This window comes from Numenius arquata, chromosome Z (assembly GCF_964106895.1).
Source record: "Numenius arquata chromosome Z, bNumArq3.hap1.1, whole genome shotgun sequence".
NCBI lineage: Eukaryota > Metazoa > Chordata > Aves > Charadriiformes > Scolopacidae > Numenius > Numenius arquata.
Window position 1 is genome coordinate 24,405,678 of NC_133616.1, and position 20,097 is coordinate 24,425,774.

At 40.0% G+C, this 20,097-nt stretch overlaps 1 protein-coding gene across 1 annotated transcript in view; it reads left to right on the top strand.

The window, feature by feature from the left end:
- The window catches only part of MAST4 (microtubule associated serine/threonine kinase family member 4), a 303,729-nt gene that overhangs the window by 240,783 nt on the left and 42,849 nt on the right, over positions 1–20,097 (top strand). The window contains exons 8-14 of the mRNA XM_074166090.1: positions 52–121; positions 4,281–4,301; positions 5,038–5,116; positions 10,025–10,182; positions 12,159–12,234; positions 13,622–13,831; positions 16,385–16,486. Of these exons, the coding sequence (XP_074022191.1) occupies positions 52–121; positions 4,281–4,301; positions 5,038–5,116; positions 10,025–10,182; positions 12,159–12,234; positions 13,622–13,831; positions 16,385–16,486 (716 nt within the window). The remainder of the gene's footprint in view (positions 1–51; positions 122–4,280; positions 4,302–5,037; positions 5,117–10,024; positions 10,183–12,158; positions 12,235–13,621; positions 13,832–16,384; positions 16,487–20,097) is intronic.

Below are 20,097 nucleotides of genomic sequence, written 5' to 3' on the forward strand. Positions count from 1 at the left end.
GTTTTGGGTTTTTTCTCTAATAATTGTTTTTTTGTGTATCCTCTCCAACAGGAAACAGTCCTCAGGATAGCCCTAGGAATTTTTCTCCCAGTGCCTCAGCCCACTTTTCTTTTGCACGAAGGTAAGAAGTTGTTTGTATTACACAGCATGCATTTTGCATAGAGGAAATGTTGCTGGACCCAGATATTAAAAGATGATTGCAAATACACCTGTGAAGTCTCTCACATAGAATGACAAGTATTATCTTGCTTATGTAAACCCTCCTAAACTGCAGTTGCAACTAAGTTGTACTGGATGATACAATACAATCATAGCTTTTTGAATTTTAAAAAAAAAAAAATTAATTGTAATACATCCAATTTGGACACTATCTCCTCATCCACTGAGTTATGGGAAATTTTAAGGTACATCTATGATTCTTTCTTATTTTTTTTCTTAACAATATAAGGAATGTATCTCTTATAATAGCACCATTATAAAGGTCCCGGATTCAGGGACTGATTTTATTGGCAGCAGCAATACCATCACCATACCTTTAATACCTGACCTTGACCTGTTTCACTATCTGTACCACTGAGACAGTCAGCTCTGTCAAAAAGTGTTGTGAGGATTAATTAACGTGAGTAGAATTTTTGAAGATCTAACATGAATTTGAAGTGATCTGTGAAGTAAATTATTGTTAAATGAACCGCAGCCAAAGTTGATAGCATATCATGGGAGACTGCCTGTTTGTTCCAGTGTGGTTCCCTGTCACTTAACACCTTGTCAGCCTAACCTCAAATAATAAGTTCATTAACTTTAAGCCTCAGAGGGTAGGCAGAGTGTATATGTTGACCGCAGAGTGTATACACAAAAAATGAAATTGGCATGCTGTGGCTTTCTTTGTCATTAAATAGTGCCAGGCATGTAACTGTTACATTTGCAATGAGAAAACACTTGCTGCTATGGTTTTACTTCCTTTATTTTGGGATTTCAGTAATGTAGCACACAAGCTCTCTAAAGTAAGTGCAAGGAAATGGCTTAACTCTTTTTAAAAGCTGGAAAAGGGAGAAAACTTTACTTGTGTATTCGTTTTATCTGAATCCGTTTCATCTGTGACAGTAGATCTTGTCAATCTTTCTAATAGCATATGATGTCACTTCTTTAATCAGCCCCTTAAAATTGAGTGTTTCTTTTGAATCTACTTCCTCTTGATAGTATCTTTAAAAAAAGGAAAGCTATCTCTTTGTAGATTACTTTTGTTCGTGAGCATATTTTTGGAAAGATTCATTAAATCCAGAAATATCTTGTAATGGAAAAAGCAGATGTGAAAGACGGAGCATTACTTAGAAATACAGCAGTCAGGAAGTAGTTTCCTTTCCCACCCGTAATCAATAGAAAGTTTAAATCATTATGTTTTTGCGAACCTTAAAATTCAAGAGGAAAAAAATGAATTTGTATAACACTTTACCATTTGGATTTTGACCATTTTTAGAGTCCTGTAATGGGCTCTAAGTAAATTCTTTAATTAAAGGAATGCTACCGTGTAAGTTTCTGTGATTTCAAAATATTTCACCACTTCACTACATTCAGGAAACTTCTGTAGAGCAATTTTCTATGAAAACTGATTTTGTTCTACGTTTATAGTGAAAATATTTGATGACACTTAAAACAGCATTAATGTAAAATTTTCTTCTGATTTGATATGTGTCTTGTGGTTGTCATCATATAACCTGCGATAGGATGCATTTTGGTAGTAAAGTGACCTGTAGTTAATGAGAGCAGTTTTAACACTTCTGACTTCATGTCATTTCTGTTATGTTTTGTAAATTTAATGACTTCAGCAAGGCTTTTGACACAGTCTCCCACAGCATCCTCATAGGTAAGCTTAGGAAGTGTGGATTAGAGGAATGGACAGTGAGGTGGATTGAAAACTGGCTGAAAGACAGAGCTCAGAGGGCTGTTATTAGGGGCACAGAATCTAGTTGTAACAAGTGGAGTCCCCCAAGGGTCAGTACTGGGTCCAGTCCTCTTCAATATATTCATCAATGACCTGGATGAGGGGATGGAGTGTACCCTCAGCAAGTTTGCTGACGATACAAAACTGGGAGGGGTAGTGGACATGCCGGAGGGCTGTGCTGCCATACAGCGAGACCTGGGCAGGCTGGAGAGTTGGGCAGAGAGGAACCTGATGTACTTCAGTGAAGACAAATGTAGGGTGCTGCATCTGGGGAGAAATAACCCCATGCACCAGTACAGGTTGGGGGCTGACCTGCTGGAGCGCACCTCTGAGGAGAAAGACCTAGGAGTCCTGGTGGACAATAGGATGACCATGAGCCAGCAATGTGCCCTTGTGGCCAAGAAGGCCAATGGCATCCTGGGGTGCATCTGGAAGAGTGTGACCAGCAGGTCGAGAGAGGTTATCCTCCCCCTCTACTTTGCCCTGGTGCGGCCCCATCTGGAGTACTGTGTGTCCAGTTCTGGGCTCCCCAGTTCAAAAAGGACAGGCAACTGCTGGGGAGAGGGTACAGCAGAGGGCCACGAAGATGATTAGGGGCCTGGAGCACCTCTCTTATGAGGAGAGGTTGAGGGACTTGGGTCTTTTTAGTCTAGAGAGGAGAAGACTGAGGGGGGATCTGATCAATGCCTATAAATACTTAAAGGGTGGGTGTCAAGAAGACGGGGCCAGTCTTTTTTCAGTGGTGCTCAGGGATAGGACAAGAGGTAACGGGCACAAACTTGAATATAAGAAGTTCCATCTAAACATGAGGAGGAACTTCTTTACTTTGAGGGTGGCAGAGCTCTGGAACAGGCTGCCCGGAGAGGTGGTGGAGTCTTTCTCTGGAGACATTCAAAACCTGCCTGGAAAAGTTCCTGTGCAGCCTGCTCTAGGTGGACCTGCTTTGGCAGGGGGGTTGGACTAGCTGACCTTTGGAGGTCCCTTCCAACCCCATGTGATTTCTGTGATTCTGTGACAATACAAAGGAAGGGAAGAACAGTGTGTGTGTGACAGAGCAGGTTGAAGGAGCAACGGTGAAGTGTTAAAGGTGTATGGATATGTATGGATATTCTTTTCCCATCCACTGCCCCCCAGTCAGTGGGGATACCAAAAAGCTAGAGAAGTGTGACGAAGGGAGGGAAATGCAAAGGAAATGGCTTGGATGCCTGCTGTGGGAAAGTAAGGCTTCCCAGCATAGCTGTTTCTCATCAGCTGCTGGTCACACCACACAGCAGCGGCAGCAAAGGGAGCTGCAGTGGGATGGGCTCAGCTGGTGCACTGGGCTGGAGGCAGCCACCCCTCAGCAAAGAGCAAGTGTCACCTTCCTCGGACCACATCTGGTGGGGTGATCAATGCCCAGGAATAGCTTGTGTCTCCAGTAGCTGCCGCTTAGGCCTCTTCTGATGGTACATATAAATCCAGCATCTACAAGCCCGTGGGTGGGAGGACATGCAAGACAGATCCTGCTTTCCAGAGCTGCTGGGAAGTGGGTAGGACCGCACTGTAGGGCAAGGACAAGTGGCGTATGAGAGTCCAGGAGAAAATGCTATAGGTGCTTCCTACCCTATTTTCCATTTTTCCTTTATGGAGGCCTCCTATTCTTCCATCTTTTCTTCCCAGTTAACTTTCTGTGATATCCCATCCCCACCTCCCGTGGCCCTTTTAGCTGAGAACTACTGTGTGATGCAGGAACCCTGTTCAATATGAGTTACTGACTAAGGAAGTACTTCTGTCTCACAGCTACAGAATATATAGGAGAAAACTCCTTTTGGAATTGTTCATTTGTCTGGAGGTAGCTCATGCATATTGAGGGGAAGGGGAGAAGAGAGGAGAATTAATGATTAAAACAAAATTTTGTTTTGGAGAGAGGAAGTTTTTTCCAGAGTTCAGTCTTTGATACAGTCAGCAGTCCCTTTTTTTATATTTTAACGGTAATTACATACTGTAGTTTCTTTTCTCACATTGTATTAAAAGTCCCAGAGACTTGGGCTGATGCTTGTGGATGGATAAATGGGAGTAGGACATAAGGCATTAGAATGGAGAGAAACAAGGATTTTCTCAGACAGTTAGCTTGAAGGGTAGGGAGCTGCATCAAGAGGTTTAAGGTTCCTGATTTGGCATGACTTCTTCTTTATGGAATTATACTTTTTGTGTAAATCAGACTTGAGAGATGATCCTTGTACTGGCTGCCTCAATTCTCCTTTCCCCCGCTGTCATATAGTTTGTTAATAAAAATGTGTCCTGTTATTTATTTATGTATTACTTTGCTTTTTTTAACATACTTGATACAATTGTACTCCAGTCATGGGCACCGAAATGACAGGTAAGTGTTACCTCCTCAAAAATCCAAACACGCTGCCATAGTTGTTTTTTGGTTTGTCAATTTGAATGTTCAAGTTCCATATTGGCTGTGTAGCTAACCTCAAGCAGTGAAGAACAGAAATTGGTATTTAGTTACGATTTTTTTTTTATTTTATTTTGAGTGAGCATGGTCTTTGCTGCAAAATCGTTTTTCCTGATTTACATATCTAATATTTAACAAATATGTGTTTACCTTACCATTCTTTGCAGTTACTTCACATTAGCCTGCTAGTTTGCCAGTATCCTGTACTGATGCCACTTAAGACAGTGCTACCCTTGTATTTCAAGCAGACTGTTGTGGTTATTCTGTGGCTCAGAGCATTGTGTTTGCATTTATTCACAAGTTTTTAATTTGCTTCTCATTAATTTTCATCTGATGGACCTGAGAGTTGTGAAGAGTCCCTGAGGTCCATTTCTGTGTGTATTAGAGAGACACCAATTCTGTGGAGCTGTTCTTTCACTTTCCGATTGTTTCATCTGATAGATTTTTAACTGGACAAACAGACTAAAAAAAAAAATCTGTAAGCCTAAGCCATCCTTGCTGAATGCTTGTTTAATGTGGTCCCCTGTGAAAGTTTACTCCTTATTGAAAACTGTGTTTGTATCATGCATTTGGAACGCAGTTTTAATACTTCCACAGATGTTTTTTGTATTAGGATACTGCAGTGTTCACTTGACTAACCTTGGTTTCACAACAGGACTGATGGTCGCCGCTGGTCTTTGGCTTCTCTTCCTTCTTCTGGCTATGGTACAAATACACCCAGCTCAACAGTTTCTGTAAGTATCCACTTTGCTGTGCTGATAGGTTTCTGTTACATGTCTTCTTGAATGTAGCTTCCTTCTCTTAGGAGAAGGCAATGTAGGTTTTCTTACTTTGAATTAATACGGGATACGAAACTGCTTTACTTAGCTCAAAGGCTTTAGGCAATGTGTGCTTTGCTTCAAGATATTTTCTGGCAGCGAGTAGTGTTTAACTGCCCACTTTTGATCTGCGGATCAGTAAGAGACATACTGCCTTAGCCAAATGGTAGTTAGGTATGAAGTCTTATGTGAGGCTGCCTTGATAATGAAAAGAAAGAGAAACCACTCTATGACATGACTCATCCATTCTAGGTTAGGCTGCTATCTTAAGATGGGATGAATCATCCATTTGCCTGTCTCTTTTGCGATAGTGAGATGTTAGTGCATGATAATAGGTTAGATATTTAGCATTTTAGATGACTATAATTAAAATAGAAGAATCCTTTGGGGTACATAATAGGGTAAATGTTAAGTCTAAATTGTTAATTTTTGCCTGCTAGAGCAATGCTTCTGATGTGATCTTGTATCAGCTCCCCTGCCATGCATGTACCATCTGACTCATGGTGTGCACTGTGGCAGTGCATGAGATCTTGCTTCAATACTTAGGAGCTAGGCAGTGGGAGAAGTATGAACCTGTACTTTTGCACATCACGTGCACCTCTATACTGGAGAGGAAGTACTGGGTCATGTAACGGCATGGAACTAAGCTGTCTGTTGTGACAGTCACACCTGAGAGACTGGGAGATGGAGGTGTGGAGAAAGCCTGCTTCGGAAATAGCAAATACTTGGCATTTTGACAGTTACATTACATCTTCTACAGTAAAGGGCTTGGTCCTTGTAGATCCAACTATGACTCCTCACAATTTTTTGGTTTGTATCTTTAGTCTTGTTTTTTACCTTAAGGATTGCATCATTAAAAAAGTACTACTTCTCTTCCTGGGTGTATCCTGTTTCTCTTGTGAAATTGTTGAGTTCCATATCCTATACGCTGATGAAATGTGACTGTTTTATGTTATGATCAGCTCTTATTTTATTTTTGTCCACAAAGGGTTCTGGAAAGTCAAGTCAATTCTTGCTGACTTCAGAGCAGGTTGAGGAATATCATGTGTCTTAAGAACTGTTCCTCAGCAGCACTGATTTCTGACCTCTGCTTTCCTTCCTGTGTAGATCTTGCTTTTGCCAAGCAAATTGCTTAGTTTCATATTAATTCCCTAACCACTTTCCATAGTACATGTTTGTGCACCTCTTGTTAGATCAAATATGCTGTGCTCTTCACTTAAAATACATTGATGTAAAGGAGGTTATGTCAAATAATAAGTAATTGCCATAGCAACCCCATCACTGTTACAAGAAACAGGCTTGTGCTAGAAAGGAAATGAAGGAATGAAAGCTGTGTCAGAAACATACCAAAACACAGTTTTAATTTTTGGTCCACACTCATAAGATTTTTCTTCAATATCTTCAACTTTAAAATAGTAATTCTAGTTTATATTCTTCTTTCCCACCTAAGTTTATTAACTACTGTATCATGCTGGAATGTGGAGCAGTTTTACATCATTTTTGCATTTCTTATGAAAAAATATAGCACTGTCATTTATGGACTTAGATATCTCGACTTCTGTAGTAGACTGTTCTCCCTTGATATTACCTGACTAGACCACATCGTATAAATATTAAAATAGATGTAAAGAAACCTGGATTTCCAGTAAATAAGTTTTAATTTTGTTGAAGAAACCACCAGTAGAGAATTCATGCCATATATTTCTTATTGTTAAGTTTGGGATTTTTTTCCCCAAGAATCCTCTAACACTGACAAGCCCTGCAAAAGCACTAGCCACTATTACTTTCCTTCTTAGTAGAGATGCTTTTCACTTTCTTCTCTTACCCACTGGACGATATACGTAAATCAGAAAATGAAAATTCAAAGTGTGCCCATCTAATTGGTTTCATATACTTTTCCAGAATCTGAAACAGCTAGCACTGGGTAACCTTCTCCACATTCTTACAAAGTTTTAGAGCCAATGAGAGACCACACACAGTGGAACTGTGGTGGTACACTAAGTAGTACACTAAGTGTACATACAGAATGCTCCTTTTTGGGTGCTGGATAAATAAGATTCACATTAATCCAGAGAGGTATCAACTGGAGACCAGAAACAGTTTTTACACATCACAGTAGAGCACAACTTTGATCTTTACAAGCAACTTAAAGTCAAAGCAGGGGCAGAAGGGTCTGTGGTAGTCACAATTATGCTCAGGTGAGTGTAGCACACCATCTCTTGATAGCCTAGGTTTTTTTCTTTTTTAATATTGAAAGTAAAGAGATTGATGGAATTATCAATTTAAGGGAAGCTCTTGGGTTTAGAATTGTGCAAGTACCACATATACCAGTTCTCACAACAAAGTTGAAATTAAATTCTCTCCCGCTAAGATTATTCACTTGAAAACAAACTTTTCATGCGTTGTTTTCTAGCAAAGTTGGATCAGATCTTGGCAGTTACGAGATGCAGTTGAGATGATTGTGTGTCTTGTAGGAGAGTAAGCCTATAAAAAAGGTGAAGTGAGAGAATACTCAGTTGCATATTTTTTCCAGTAAATTATATTCTTGGAAGCTTATGTGGATGGGGAAATGGAGTAAGGAGATGAGTAAAGAGACTTTGGGGTTATATTAACTGGTATTGGCTGCAAATTTCCCTTTCTGTGTTGGAACAACAGATTGAGTTGCCATGATGCACTGTAGCTTGTGCATATTAAAAATATGTTAAATCTTAAGTGATTTTTGGAACAGCTCTTTTAGAATGCCAAGAGAGCTAATTTTTTTTTAAGAGTTTTGCTATGAAAATTTGGATTTGTACAGAAATCAGAATTCAGACCTCCAAGAAAATGCACTCTGTGCCTGTGATGGTTGTGGCACAACTGAGAGTTGTTAGCAAAAGCAAGTTTCTCGCTTTAATCCTGTTGGATCTAGGCTCTGTGACACCTTACATAGGGAAACGCGTGATATGGGTTATTGTCCTCCTGATCTTCCCAGAATCCCCTGCAGGTGAAGAGGTAGAGATTAATTTTTGTAGAAATAACCATCAGTGACGGTCTGTATTGGGAAATTTCCCTGTGCTATAGTGTCTTTTATCTTACGGAGGATGGCTGTAGGGAATACGCCTTGAGGTTAACTGCAACTACCAGCCATAGGGTGAGATAAGAAAGAATTTATTTATGCTGTGTGCTGAATTATGCATGGTAATGTGCTAAGGCTGAATTTCATAAATGAGTTACTGTGACTTGACAAGTTACCACCTATTACGTGAACTGTGGTAAATTCTTGGTGAGCATGCCTCTTAGCCTGCAGCAAAGCAAAGGTAATGCAAACTTGATAACTTTAACTTGTTCTGATGTGATGCAGCCTTCCTGCATAGACCAGTCCTGTATGAGTTAACTTTTCCCAGCAGTGGGGTTTGTGTTTTTTTGCCGTTAGGAGATGACTTCATGAGATCTAGTGTCATAAGTAATCTTTTCTTGAGTTGCTAGGAATTAGGATATATTCAGGAAATTATGAAGACTGTGTAGTTTCTGTGCTTACCAGCCTGGATATTACCTGCTGACCTTAGCAACGTAGGGCGATGTTTGTACTCTACAAAAGTTTATTATGTCCCTCACTAGGGATGGTATAGCAAAGAAGCTTTTACTGTATTGGCTTCCAATAAAAGAGCAGCCAGGCAGGGGCCTTGGTGTCCTATATGAGAAGACAGATAAGAATAATAGTGTGCACATGAAGATGGGCATATAGAAGAAGCTAATTGTCTTGAAAAAGCCAGCTGGAGACTGAAGAGCTCCAGAAAGATGTACAAGTTTTTGGACTTCGTCCCATCCTCAGGTGAAATAAAGGGAATGTCTGCGTGGTACCAGCAGCTTTGTGCTGCAGGCATACAAGGATGGATATTTGTGAATGAGCTGTCTTGGAAGTTAGTTTGGTACCAGAAACAGTAGAGCATTCCTCTGTCTACATTTGTCAGTCCAGATTAGCAAGGCTAATGACTGAACTCTGTACGTGCTCTTTACAAGGACATGAAATCCAGGCTCAGGGAAGTAGTTTCACGGTTCTACCTCCAATTAGGGTTCCTCAGATAGCCAGCTGTGCTGCATTAAAGGCAGTAAAATACGGTAGTATGATATCTGCACTGCTTTATATAGTGCGGCTTTATACATGCAATTTTGCAAGGTACTTTTGCAATTTTGTGGTAGCACTTCCAATTTCATACGTGTCTGCCAGTTTTATACTAATTGGATGGTTTGAGTGTAATCCCTTTCACTTTTGTCAGCCATGGAACCTGTCTTGATAAATTATTAAGCTCTTTCACTTCATTTTGAATGTACAATGTTTTATAAGAAAATAGCACATGAATTTTTTCAGCAAGAATTTAGGTTATATTTCATTTTATTTTAAAAAGCATCAATAATGTCTTAAGCATGGATAGTGAAGAACTTTCATATAGGTTTACAATTTGTTGTGGCAATAGGTTGTACTCTATGGTTATCATACTTAGGCTGTCCTACTCAATTAATTTTCAGCAGACCTCATTTTAACTGTTCTTACATACTGGTGTTTGTTACGGACATTAGATGTCGTCTTGGCCTTAGAGGAAATTTGTACTTTTGAAATGCAATGCCTCTTTCTTCTGGTACTGAAGAAGGTTTTTTATACATACTCTATATTTACCTCATTAAGTTGAGACTAATTATTTATTTTCTTCTTTAAATTGGTAGTCAAGCATGGGAAACAGTAACTATAAATTTTAAAATAAATGGCTTTATTCATGAGCACTGAATATGGCCTAGAAAATGTTTTTTCACTCTGATAGAACCTTGTGTTCTGTTCTGCTCCTGCAGTCATCCTGCTCATCCCAAGAGAAGCTACACCAGTTACCATACCAGCCAACACCTGATGAACTACATTTTTTGTCTAAACATTTCTGTACCACTGAGAGCATTGCCAGTGATAACAGGTGCAGGACCACTGCGATGCGCCCTCGGTCCCGAAGTCTCAGGTGAGTTTGTCTATCTGGAAATAGGGGTTGGATCTAAATTCACATATTCTGGAGCATCGTGGTTTTGTACATTGGGGGCATTCACTATTCTTGAAATTGCTGAAGCATAGTACAAGAAGTACGCATCTGAGGCTGAATTATGAGTAGTTCTTTTAAATTCTTGCCTCTGGTTTTGATCATGGCTTACTTCAATGGTTAACATTGTAAGCTAGGTCTTAATGAAGGCAACAAACCCGCATGAACTGTTTTGATGAGCTAGTCATTATTGATCTGACTGTAGCACTGGTTCTCTTCCAGAGGTCAAACTGTTCACAGACTAAAGTCTTTATATGCAAAAATAATTCAAAATGTATTTCTATCCTAGAAGTACCTGGAAAGAAACATGATAAAGAACAAGTAGTTGGGTAGGGGGGTATGCACTCATTTATTTTCTTTAACCAAGATGAACTTCAGTTTTTTGTTTCCCAAAGACTAGGCCTCTGTGTTTCATATGTAGTGGCCATTTGTGTAAGATGTGTTTTACCCAAGATCAGTTCTAAACTGTTAGATAGTTTAGGTTTGGAAAATGGATCTGAATTTTATGGATTAAGTTTTCAAGAACTGGAAGGAAAAAAAAGGAAGTACTATATTTCTAATTGTCATACCGATCCTTCCAAAGTTTAAAAATAGTTTCACAGGTATACAAATCTTCAGGATTGAGTTTTTCAGGGCAACATATTTTAACTGCTTTTTGGTTTTTTTGTTTTTTTAAAAAATTTGTGTAGACTATTGTGACAAATACAGTTGCTGCCTACATGAAACTGCACAATGATTACTAAGAAAAAAATCCCATTTCTTCATTAGAAGATTACAGGTTGAACCTGTAAAGTATTTATTGACACATCTTCAATTTTTTTTCAATTTCTGTTACGCTTTTAACACTTAAAAATTAAAACCTTGCATTTGAACTTACAGAATGTGTACAACGCTCCAGGGAAAAAAACAAGAGCTAAGCATTTTCAGCAAGGGGATTATGCTGCAGAAGTGCTGTGAAATTATGTACTACCCTGTCCTCAGTGGATTTGCCTGGGAATGTTGTAGCAGATTGTCCGTATCAGTTAAAGGATCCACCATTGTGATATCTTGGGACAAATTATAGTGTTCAATTTTTGCCCTTTGAGAAAGCCAAAAGCCAGATTTTTTTCTCATGCAAGAAACCCCTATGTACATGGTATGATAAAGTCACTCCTAGAAGATAACATCCCCTTTGTGGGGTCTTTCACTGCTCCACATCTTTTATACCAGACTGATGGGCCAGTGTCAGCAACCCAGGAAAATCAGGTGGAGGTTTTTCGCAGGAACTTATCACCAATGAGGCTCCTGATAGCAAAAAGCAGTTTTGTAGGTTAACTGAGACCATAGGTACGTTTTTTGGATTGTTTTCCTGCAAGTCTTGTGCTTGCAGGCACAGTGCACCAGCATTGATGAAATTCGTGCATATGTATGTCATTATTTGTAGGAAGTTGCTACCTTTATCTGCTGGTCAGATTGAAAATAGATTGATTAGATATTTTTTTTAAACGGTGTTTTAAAAAAAAAATAGGAAGACTCATTCTTCTCAACTTTTTCATTTGCACCTAATGAAGTTTTTGGTCAGGTCTTCCTATTTTGACTGTATGCAACCTTCAAAGGGGCAGGTATAGCCATAATTGACAGTTAAATATATCTCTGTTGCCCTTCTGAGAAAAAGGTGATGTTCATGAGTGTTGCAAAACTGCCTGTATCGTTAAATGTGGTTACAAACAAAGAAAATAACATAGATAGCAGTTAGATGTCAAAGCACATACCAGAAAGGAACCAAGTATACCACTCATGAGAGAATGTACCTTTCCAGTGAAGCCTGTGTTGACTTCTTGTTGCAAATAAACTGTACAGAAATACAATAATTGTAGTTCATGCTGAGACAAGTTTAAAGGGATAATTTGCTTTGCTTGCAGCCCTGGACGTTCTCCTGCCTGCTGTGACAATGAGATAATTATGATGAACCATGTCTACAAAGAAAGATTCCCAAAGGTAATGAATTATATTTAAGATACCCAGAACTGAATTGGTAGGCTACATAGGTTTTAAGTAAGTGGTGGTTTTGTTACGGGAACTAATGATCCAACCCTGTAATGGCTTTCATAAAGCATCACCAAGCTCTTATTACAAAGATAAAATCACAATAAAGAAAAACCCTGCTGAGAACTGGACATTCATTTGGCAAAGCTGCTGAACTGGTTTTGAAATGAATCATGCTAGTAATATATTCTGCTGATTGGAAACCAACAGTAAATTCAATTTCAATAGGTGGTGTGTATGTGGACCAAATGTATACTGAATTAGTAAACCAAAACCAGTTTCTGTTGCTAAGTCATCTGCTCATGTACCTTCAGATTCCTTCCTTTAGTTGCATTTATTCCTTTTCCCAAACACTCATTATATTTTATTTTTTTTATTGTGAAGATCATAGGGTTTGACTATGAGATATTAAATGTGAGGACACGTTGCTGTTGTGTCCAGAGGTCTGAGACACAAACAACTTCCTAGATGCAGGTGTGTAGCTTGGAGCACTGTGCTCTCAGTTGCTCTGAGAATTTTGGTGACCCCTGGAACATAAAATAAGATAAAGCTGATACTGTTCCAAAAAGAGAATAAAAAATAGAAAAAAATTCTTCATATTTCTTTGTAGAAATATGAAGAGATTTGTCAGGATTTGCAGAGCGGTTGAGCAGCAATCTGAAGTGTGGAACGATCCGGTCATTTCAGTGTTTGAGATACGAACTAAGAGATGTGGGATTACTTTTTAATAATAGAAATATCTCTGAGAGGTTTTTAAAGGATCAGCAGTTTTGTGAGAACCAGGCAGTTGGTTCTGTAAAACAGACACATCTAGCAACCTGCAGACACATCTGGCAGGAGCTGTGAGCTTGTGGCGCTTTTAATCAGTCAATGTTCATTTAAACTCTGCCCATGAAGTAATTTCATGGTATAACCTGTATGAAAGGAAGGAAGATACTCTGCTCTGTAGTTCTGCATTTTTAGCAGAACAAGGTAGATCCCTATGAGTTCTCTTTTTTATTATTTTGACTTGGACTTAAAGTTTTACAGTCGTGGGTGTTCCTTTAGCTATGATTAGTGATCATCTCAAGATTAGTGCACAGTTAATCACCACTGGCAAACAAAGGTGGAGATCTGCATAGTAGAACAGAAATGCCGTTGCTTTTCTGGACTGGTAATGTGGGGAAAAGTCCTGCGTCAGCCTTTCTGTTTGCTTGCTTTTCTGCTTCAATCACTTCACGCATTCCAGCTAGGTAACTTCTCAGGCAGTACAGAAATGTTGCAGAATCAGAAATAAGCTTTCAGGCTGCTAGTTTCATTTAAAGTTGATTTAATGTGTTGTGTATCTATTTGTCTATAGGCCACAGCTCAGATGGAGGAGAGGCTTCGGGACATTATAACAAATCATTCTCCAGAGAACGTCCTTCCCCTGGCAGATGGAGTGCTCAGTTTTACCCACCATCAGATCACAGAACTGGCTCGAGATTGTTTGGATAAATCCCGCCAGGGCCTCATCACATCACGATACTTCCTTGAATTACAGCAGAAATTAGACAAATTGCTACAGGAGGTATGAACCATGAGACTACTGTTATATTTGCTTGAAAAACTGGTTAAATCTGTTTGCCTAACTGGTGGTGTCTTGAAATAGTCATGACTGTTCACTCAAATAGTTGTCAAAGTGGTATTCATAGCAGTTTTAGTCTACGTAACGACCACTACAAAGACTATAAGGCATCCTAGTATACTACTCTGGAATAAATGGGTTGTAAAGATTTTAGAAACAACAGTATTTTTTCATACAGTGCAAATTATAAATTGCTTACAGAAGTGGGTGCATAAACCCTAAGTGGGGATACTTGCTATCCCATTTACTGTGGATAAATGAGGAAGCATATACACTTTCCACTTTATCAACCCTGCTAATTGCCTGCTGTGTTGAGAAAGCAGACAGCAACCCTTAGCTTTCCATTAGCTAGAGATTATTTAATTATTTAAATATTTATAATATTCCTTTCATAATTAAACAGTTTATTAACAGAAATAATGGTATTTCTGAAAGTATTGAAACTTACATAGAACAGTCAGCTAAATGAATTAAGAAGAACTTGGAACTTGACAAAATTAATGTGCTATGACATAAGTCACTGCAGTGTATGAATGTATCATTTTTAAAACAATGAGTACAGCATGTAATGTACTCATTTGTTTGTGTGGGATTTGATAGCACATTATTAGCCAAAGTTAATGTGATAGACTGCAGATTTGATATTGACTTGAAATTTTCCAGCTGAGAGGTAAAGATATCATGCCTGTCTTAATTTATGTTGTCTTTTCTGCTTGCCTTTGAGTGCAGGAGCTGTTGCTAAAGGTTTTAGTTGCCTTTTTTTTTTTTTTCTATGCTGCATTTTTGTTAACTTCTATTCAGTAAATAGGTTTCCTGCAATTACTATATTCTGAACTTTTTCTTTTCGTTAAGCAATGCAAAACTTAAGACATCAGAGATTTATTTCTGGATTATTGGAACTCTTTTTTTTTTTTTTTTTTAAACTGAGAAAATACATAGACCTTGCTTACTAATCAAAAGGAAGTTTGAACTAGTGACCTTCTTGTGAAATACTCACATTTTTATGATGCCAAAGTGCAGGCAGAGTTGGCCAGTTGACTGGAGATGTCTGACTATGAATTATGTATGCCAGTGATAATGTCAAAATACAAGGAAACGTGTCTAATTCACGGAACCACTCTTAACACTGGTAATCACTGTTAATAACATATTCCTTAAAATGGCTACATGGTAAGTAGAGTTTGGAGTGAATATTTGCTCAGTCACTCAGCACCCACTAAAAACAACTACTCTAGGAAGTTATTCTCCAATCTGCATATAAGGTAGTTTTATTTAAAAAAAAAAAAAAGGCAGAACCACTTATTTTGTCATGTTCCATGATGCTAGTTCTTCATTATATAAAAATTTTCTGTTCCACAAAAACGTAATACCTTAAAATATTCAGAGTAAACTTTTGAGTCCACTGCATAATGTTTGTTAATAGCATGATATGACAGTAAGAAAACTTTCTCTTTGCACAACTTGGTTATGGGCACTCAGTTGTGCTTTGGATTCATGTGACTCATTTGTTGTCAATTCCCAGCTGCGATATTCAGTAGAAAGCTGCATCTCCTACTGCTACTTGGCACATGGCAAATACTTTGCATAATCAGGGGAAGACTCCCTTGAGGTTTCAGCAGCATGATTCAACCAACATTTTTATAATTCTAAGGTCAACGTTAGGTGGATCTGAATGCTTTTTTGCTTCATGCCTCTTAAATGTAACATATATAGAGTCTTGTTCACATACGCACCTGAGTCTTCACAAAACTGTGCAAAGGTGCTTTAAGTTTTGCTGGTGGTTAAAATAGTCAGGTATTTTGTATAAAAAAGAGTTTTATTTAGGCTGCGTTGGTACTGTGCAGAACACAAATTCTTGTGTCCAGTTAAGGTTCTTCTGAAACCTATTGCAGAGTGCTAGATGGTGTTGGTGCCTTTTTCTTTTTCCTTTCCTTAAACTTCACAGATTAATTCTTCTCAGATGTTTGGTGTATTTCTACATGTACCTTTATGGAGCCTCTGCAAATATAGTTTTTTATATATAGGTCATTGTCATTTTAGTATGACGTGTGACCATAGGAAATCAGTATCAATTTAGCATGGATGTTGCTTATGTTTATTAATATTGCTTAGGAAAGCTTTCATCCTAAAATTATTAACAAATTGAGACACAACCGTATATGTAGAGAGATACATGTTTTATTGAAATGTAGTCAGTCCCTTTTGCAAAACTGATGTGAATAATAATGTGTAAGTTTTTCTTAAAAAAGGTAGTAGATACTATGTCCATTGTAGGCATTGTTACGGTGTTAGAATTATACAAATGGTATTACGTCAATTTGAAATTACAGCATTGCTCAAATCCTGGTTATTTCCACTGGCATCTTGAAATTGATGTGCTGTTTGTCTCAAGTACGTGCTTCAAACACTCAAAGATACCCCAAATATCATACACATTTTTCTGAATACTGCATCAAATGTGTTTTGTTTTGTTATCGCTTTATTTTTATCTTTTAGGCTCAAGAGCGATCAGAAAGTGGAGAAATGGCATTTATTAAGCAACTTGTCCGAAAAATCCTGATTGTTATTGCTCGTCCTGCTCGGTTACTGGAATGCCTGGTAAGGTCATTCTTACTCTAAGTAGATTTTTCACTTGTTAGTGAGGGAAGGCTTCTGGCTTAGTATTCAAGACCTTTTACAATCATTTTTTGAAACATGTCAAACAATGGAGTAGGTGTTCATTGTTGGTGGGATCCTTTCTGCTTTTATTGCAGGAACATGAGACTGGCAAGGACCTCCTTCAGTTGTGTTTGATTCCCTGCTATTACAAATGCTATTACTATATTATAAAATCCCTTTCATCAACTGAGAAGGCTCCAGTTTGAAACCAGTTGGATTTTTCTGTTGTTTTATTAGACTTTGCTATTCCTTGGGAAGACTGTTCCAGAATCATAATTGCTCAGTAGTTTTCTTGTTGTTCCTCTTCTTAAAAGTTTCATAATTTTGTTTCACTCAATGACTGCCAGATCTATAAGCAGTTTGCAGTCAGCTTTGCAACACCTGATCTGGTGGGAACAGCAGCAGAGGGATTAGGGTATCTGCATATACAGGTAGTTGGACTTATACTGGGGACCAGAAGGAGCACAAGAGTTAACTTACGTATGCGTGAGCATAGCACTGGTGTTGCCAGACTGGGCTAGCTTGTGCCGAGGCCATGTGGGCGTGTTTCTGCTTTGCCTGCCCATGCTGTGGGAGCTGGGATGGCTCAGGTGCGGGAAGTTGCTCCTACGCACAGAGCCAATGTGCTTCAGTTGTTCAGTGGAACTAATAAACCCTCGCAGAACACAGTGTTCTCAGGAGGACGGCAGAGACACCCAAATACCGTGTAAGAGCCAGCCTGAGTCCGACAAGCCTGGCAGGCAGCCCGAGCTGACTTTGTTGAGCCACTCTGCTTGCCAATACCAGGATCACAGTGTTGATACTGCATGCAGCTATTTGAGGCTGGCAGGGCTTATGTGGAAGCCACCAACCTGCTGCTAGACTCAAGTTATGCCTGAAAGTGTCATGACTGCATTTGCATGGCACTGAATCCGAACCTAGTAAGTCTTTCCAACCTGATTTTGGCTCTGTGCTGTCTCTCTTCATCTGTGGCACAGTTAATCCACAACCTGGCTCGTTCAGCCATGGGCATTTTGAGAGCTGCCTCTGTTTTGTTTTGGAAACACCATGTCTCAGTGTTCCCAGTTGCAGTTTGTTCATGATTTGCAGTTCAGAAGGAATCTAAAATAGGGTATGTGTTCTGAATCAGCATGAAAGAGATGTTTAAAAAAAAGGCAGGCTTTAGAGAAGAGGATGCCTTAGCATATCCTGCATCTGCCATTGAATCCAAACTTGTGTTACTTCTGAACCCTGAAATGCTTATTCCACATCTAGTATGATCTTCTCTGCTCCATTCCTAAGGTTCAAAAAACGTTTCTCCACCTTTTCCCCAACATCTCATATGATACCTTGTTTTCCCTCTCATCTGCATCCTTCTCTATCATCACATATAAAAAAATGCCCTTCAATACATCCTGTGGGCTGACAGACCGAGGCTTCTTTATGATGCTTTGTCCTTCCCTTCCATGCTTTCTGGCTCTCTCCCACCTACCTCTGCCCCCAGCATCATCATTCATAGATTCATAGATTGGTCCAGGCCGGAAGGGACCTCCAAAGGTCATCTAGTCCGACCTCCCCGCAGTCAGCAGGGACACCCCCAACTAGACGAGGTTGCCCAGGGCCTCGTCGAGCTTCACCTTGAATATCTCAAGGGAAGGGGCCTCAACTACCTCCCTGGGCAACCTGTTCCAGTGTTCCACCACCCTCATGGTAACAAATTTTTTCCTAATATCCAATCTAAATCTCCCCTTCTCCAACTTAAAACTATTGCCCCTCGTCCTGTCACTGCAGGCCTTTGTAAACAGACCCTCCCCAGCCTTCCTGTAGGCCCCCCTCAGGTACTGGAAGGCCTCACCTCATCCCCCAGTCTGTATTTATACTGAGGATTGTTTCTTCCCAGGTGCAGAATCCTGCACTTGCTTTTGTTGAACCTCATGAGGTTCATCTGGGCCCACCTCTCCAGCCTGTCCAGGTCCCTCTGAATGACATCCCGTCCTTCTGGTGTATCAACAACACCACACAGCTTGGTGTCATCTGCAAACTTGCTGATGGTGCTCTCAATCCCTCTGTCTATGTCTTTGATAAAAATGTTAAACAGTACTGGTCCCAGGACGGACCCTTGAGGGACACCACTTGTCACTGCTCTCCATCTGGACTTAAAGCCATTGAGTACCACCCTCTGGGTGCGACCATTCAGCCAATTCCTTATCCACTGAACAGTCCACCCATCAAATCTGTATCCCTCCAATTTGGCAAGCAGGATGTTGTGAGGAACTGTGTCAAAGGCCTTACAGAAGTCCAGATAGATCACATCCATAGGTCGCCCCTTGTCTACTGACCTAGTCACTTCATCATAGAAGGCCACTAGGTTAGTCAGGCAGGACTTGCCTCTAGTAAAGCCATGTTGGCTGTCCTGAATCATCCCCCTGTCCTCCATGTGCCCAAGCATGGCGTCCAGAAGGATCTGCTCCATGATCTTCCCAGGCACAGAGGTGAGGCTGACAGGTCGGTAGTTCCCAGGGTCCTCCTTTCTTCCCTTTTTAAAAATGGGTGTGATGTTTCCTTTCTTCCAGTCTGCAGGGACTTCACCTGACTGCCATGACTTTTCAAATATCATGGAAAGTGGCTTTGCAACTTCATCAGCCAGTTCCTTCAGGACTCTGGGATGGATTTCATCAGGTCCCATGGACTTGTATATCTTTAGATTCCTTAGGTGATCACGTACCATGCCTTCAGTTATAGTGGGATGGACTTTGTCACCTGGATCCTCAACTTGTGGGCCATCAACACAAGAGCTAGGAGGAGAGGGGTTGCCAGTGAAGACTGAGGCAAAAAAATTATTGAGAACTTCCGCCTTCTCTTCCTCCGTTGATACAAGTTCCCCATTGCTGCTCATTAGGGGGGGTACATTTTCTTTAACCTTCCTTTTCTGATTAATGTACCTGTAGAAGCCTTTCTTGTTTTTCTTTATGTCCCTTGCCAAGTCCAATTCTAGCTGTACCTTGGCCTCTCTGACCTCATCCCTACACAGCCGGGCAACATCCCTATACTCTTCCCAGGTTGCCTGTCCCTTCTTCCATTTCCTGTGTAGCCCCATCTTACCCCTTAGTTTGACCAGCAGGTCCCGGCTCAACCATGGTGGTTTCTTGCCTTCCTTACCCAATTTCGTACATGTTGGGATTGAGATCTTTTGTGCTCTATGGAGAGCATCCTTAAAGATCTGCCAGCTTTGTTCTGCTCCCTTGTCCCTAAGGGCAGTTTCCCGTGGGGTCCTATTTACTAACTCCTTGAAGAGTTGGAAGTTCGCTTTCTTAAAATTTAGCGTCCTGATGGTGTTCCTCTTGGGCTTCAAACTTCTTAAGAGAGTGAACTGCACTAGAGCATGATCACTGCAGCCCAGACTGCCTTCAACTTTGATATCCCTGATGGCCTCACTTGCATTTGTGACCAACAAGTCCAACAATGCATCTCCTCGAGTAGGGCTGGTGATTTCTTGTCTCAAGAAGTTGTTGTCTAGGCACTCTAGAAGCTTCCTGGAGTGCCTGCAGCCAGCCATGTTGCTTTTCCAACAG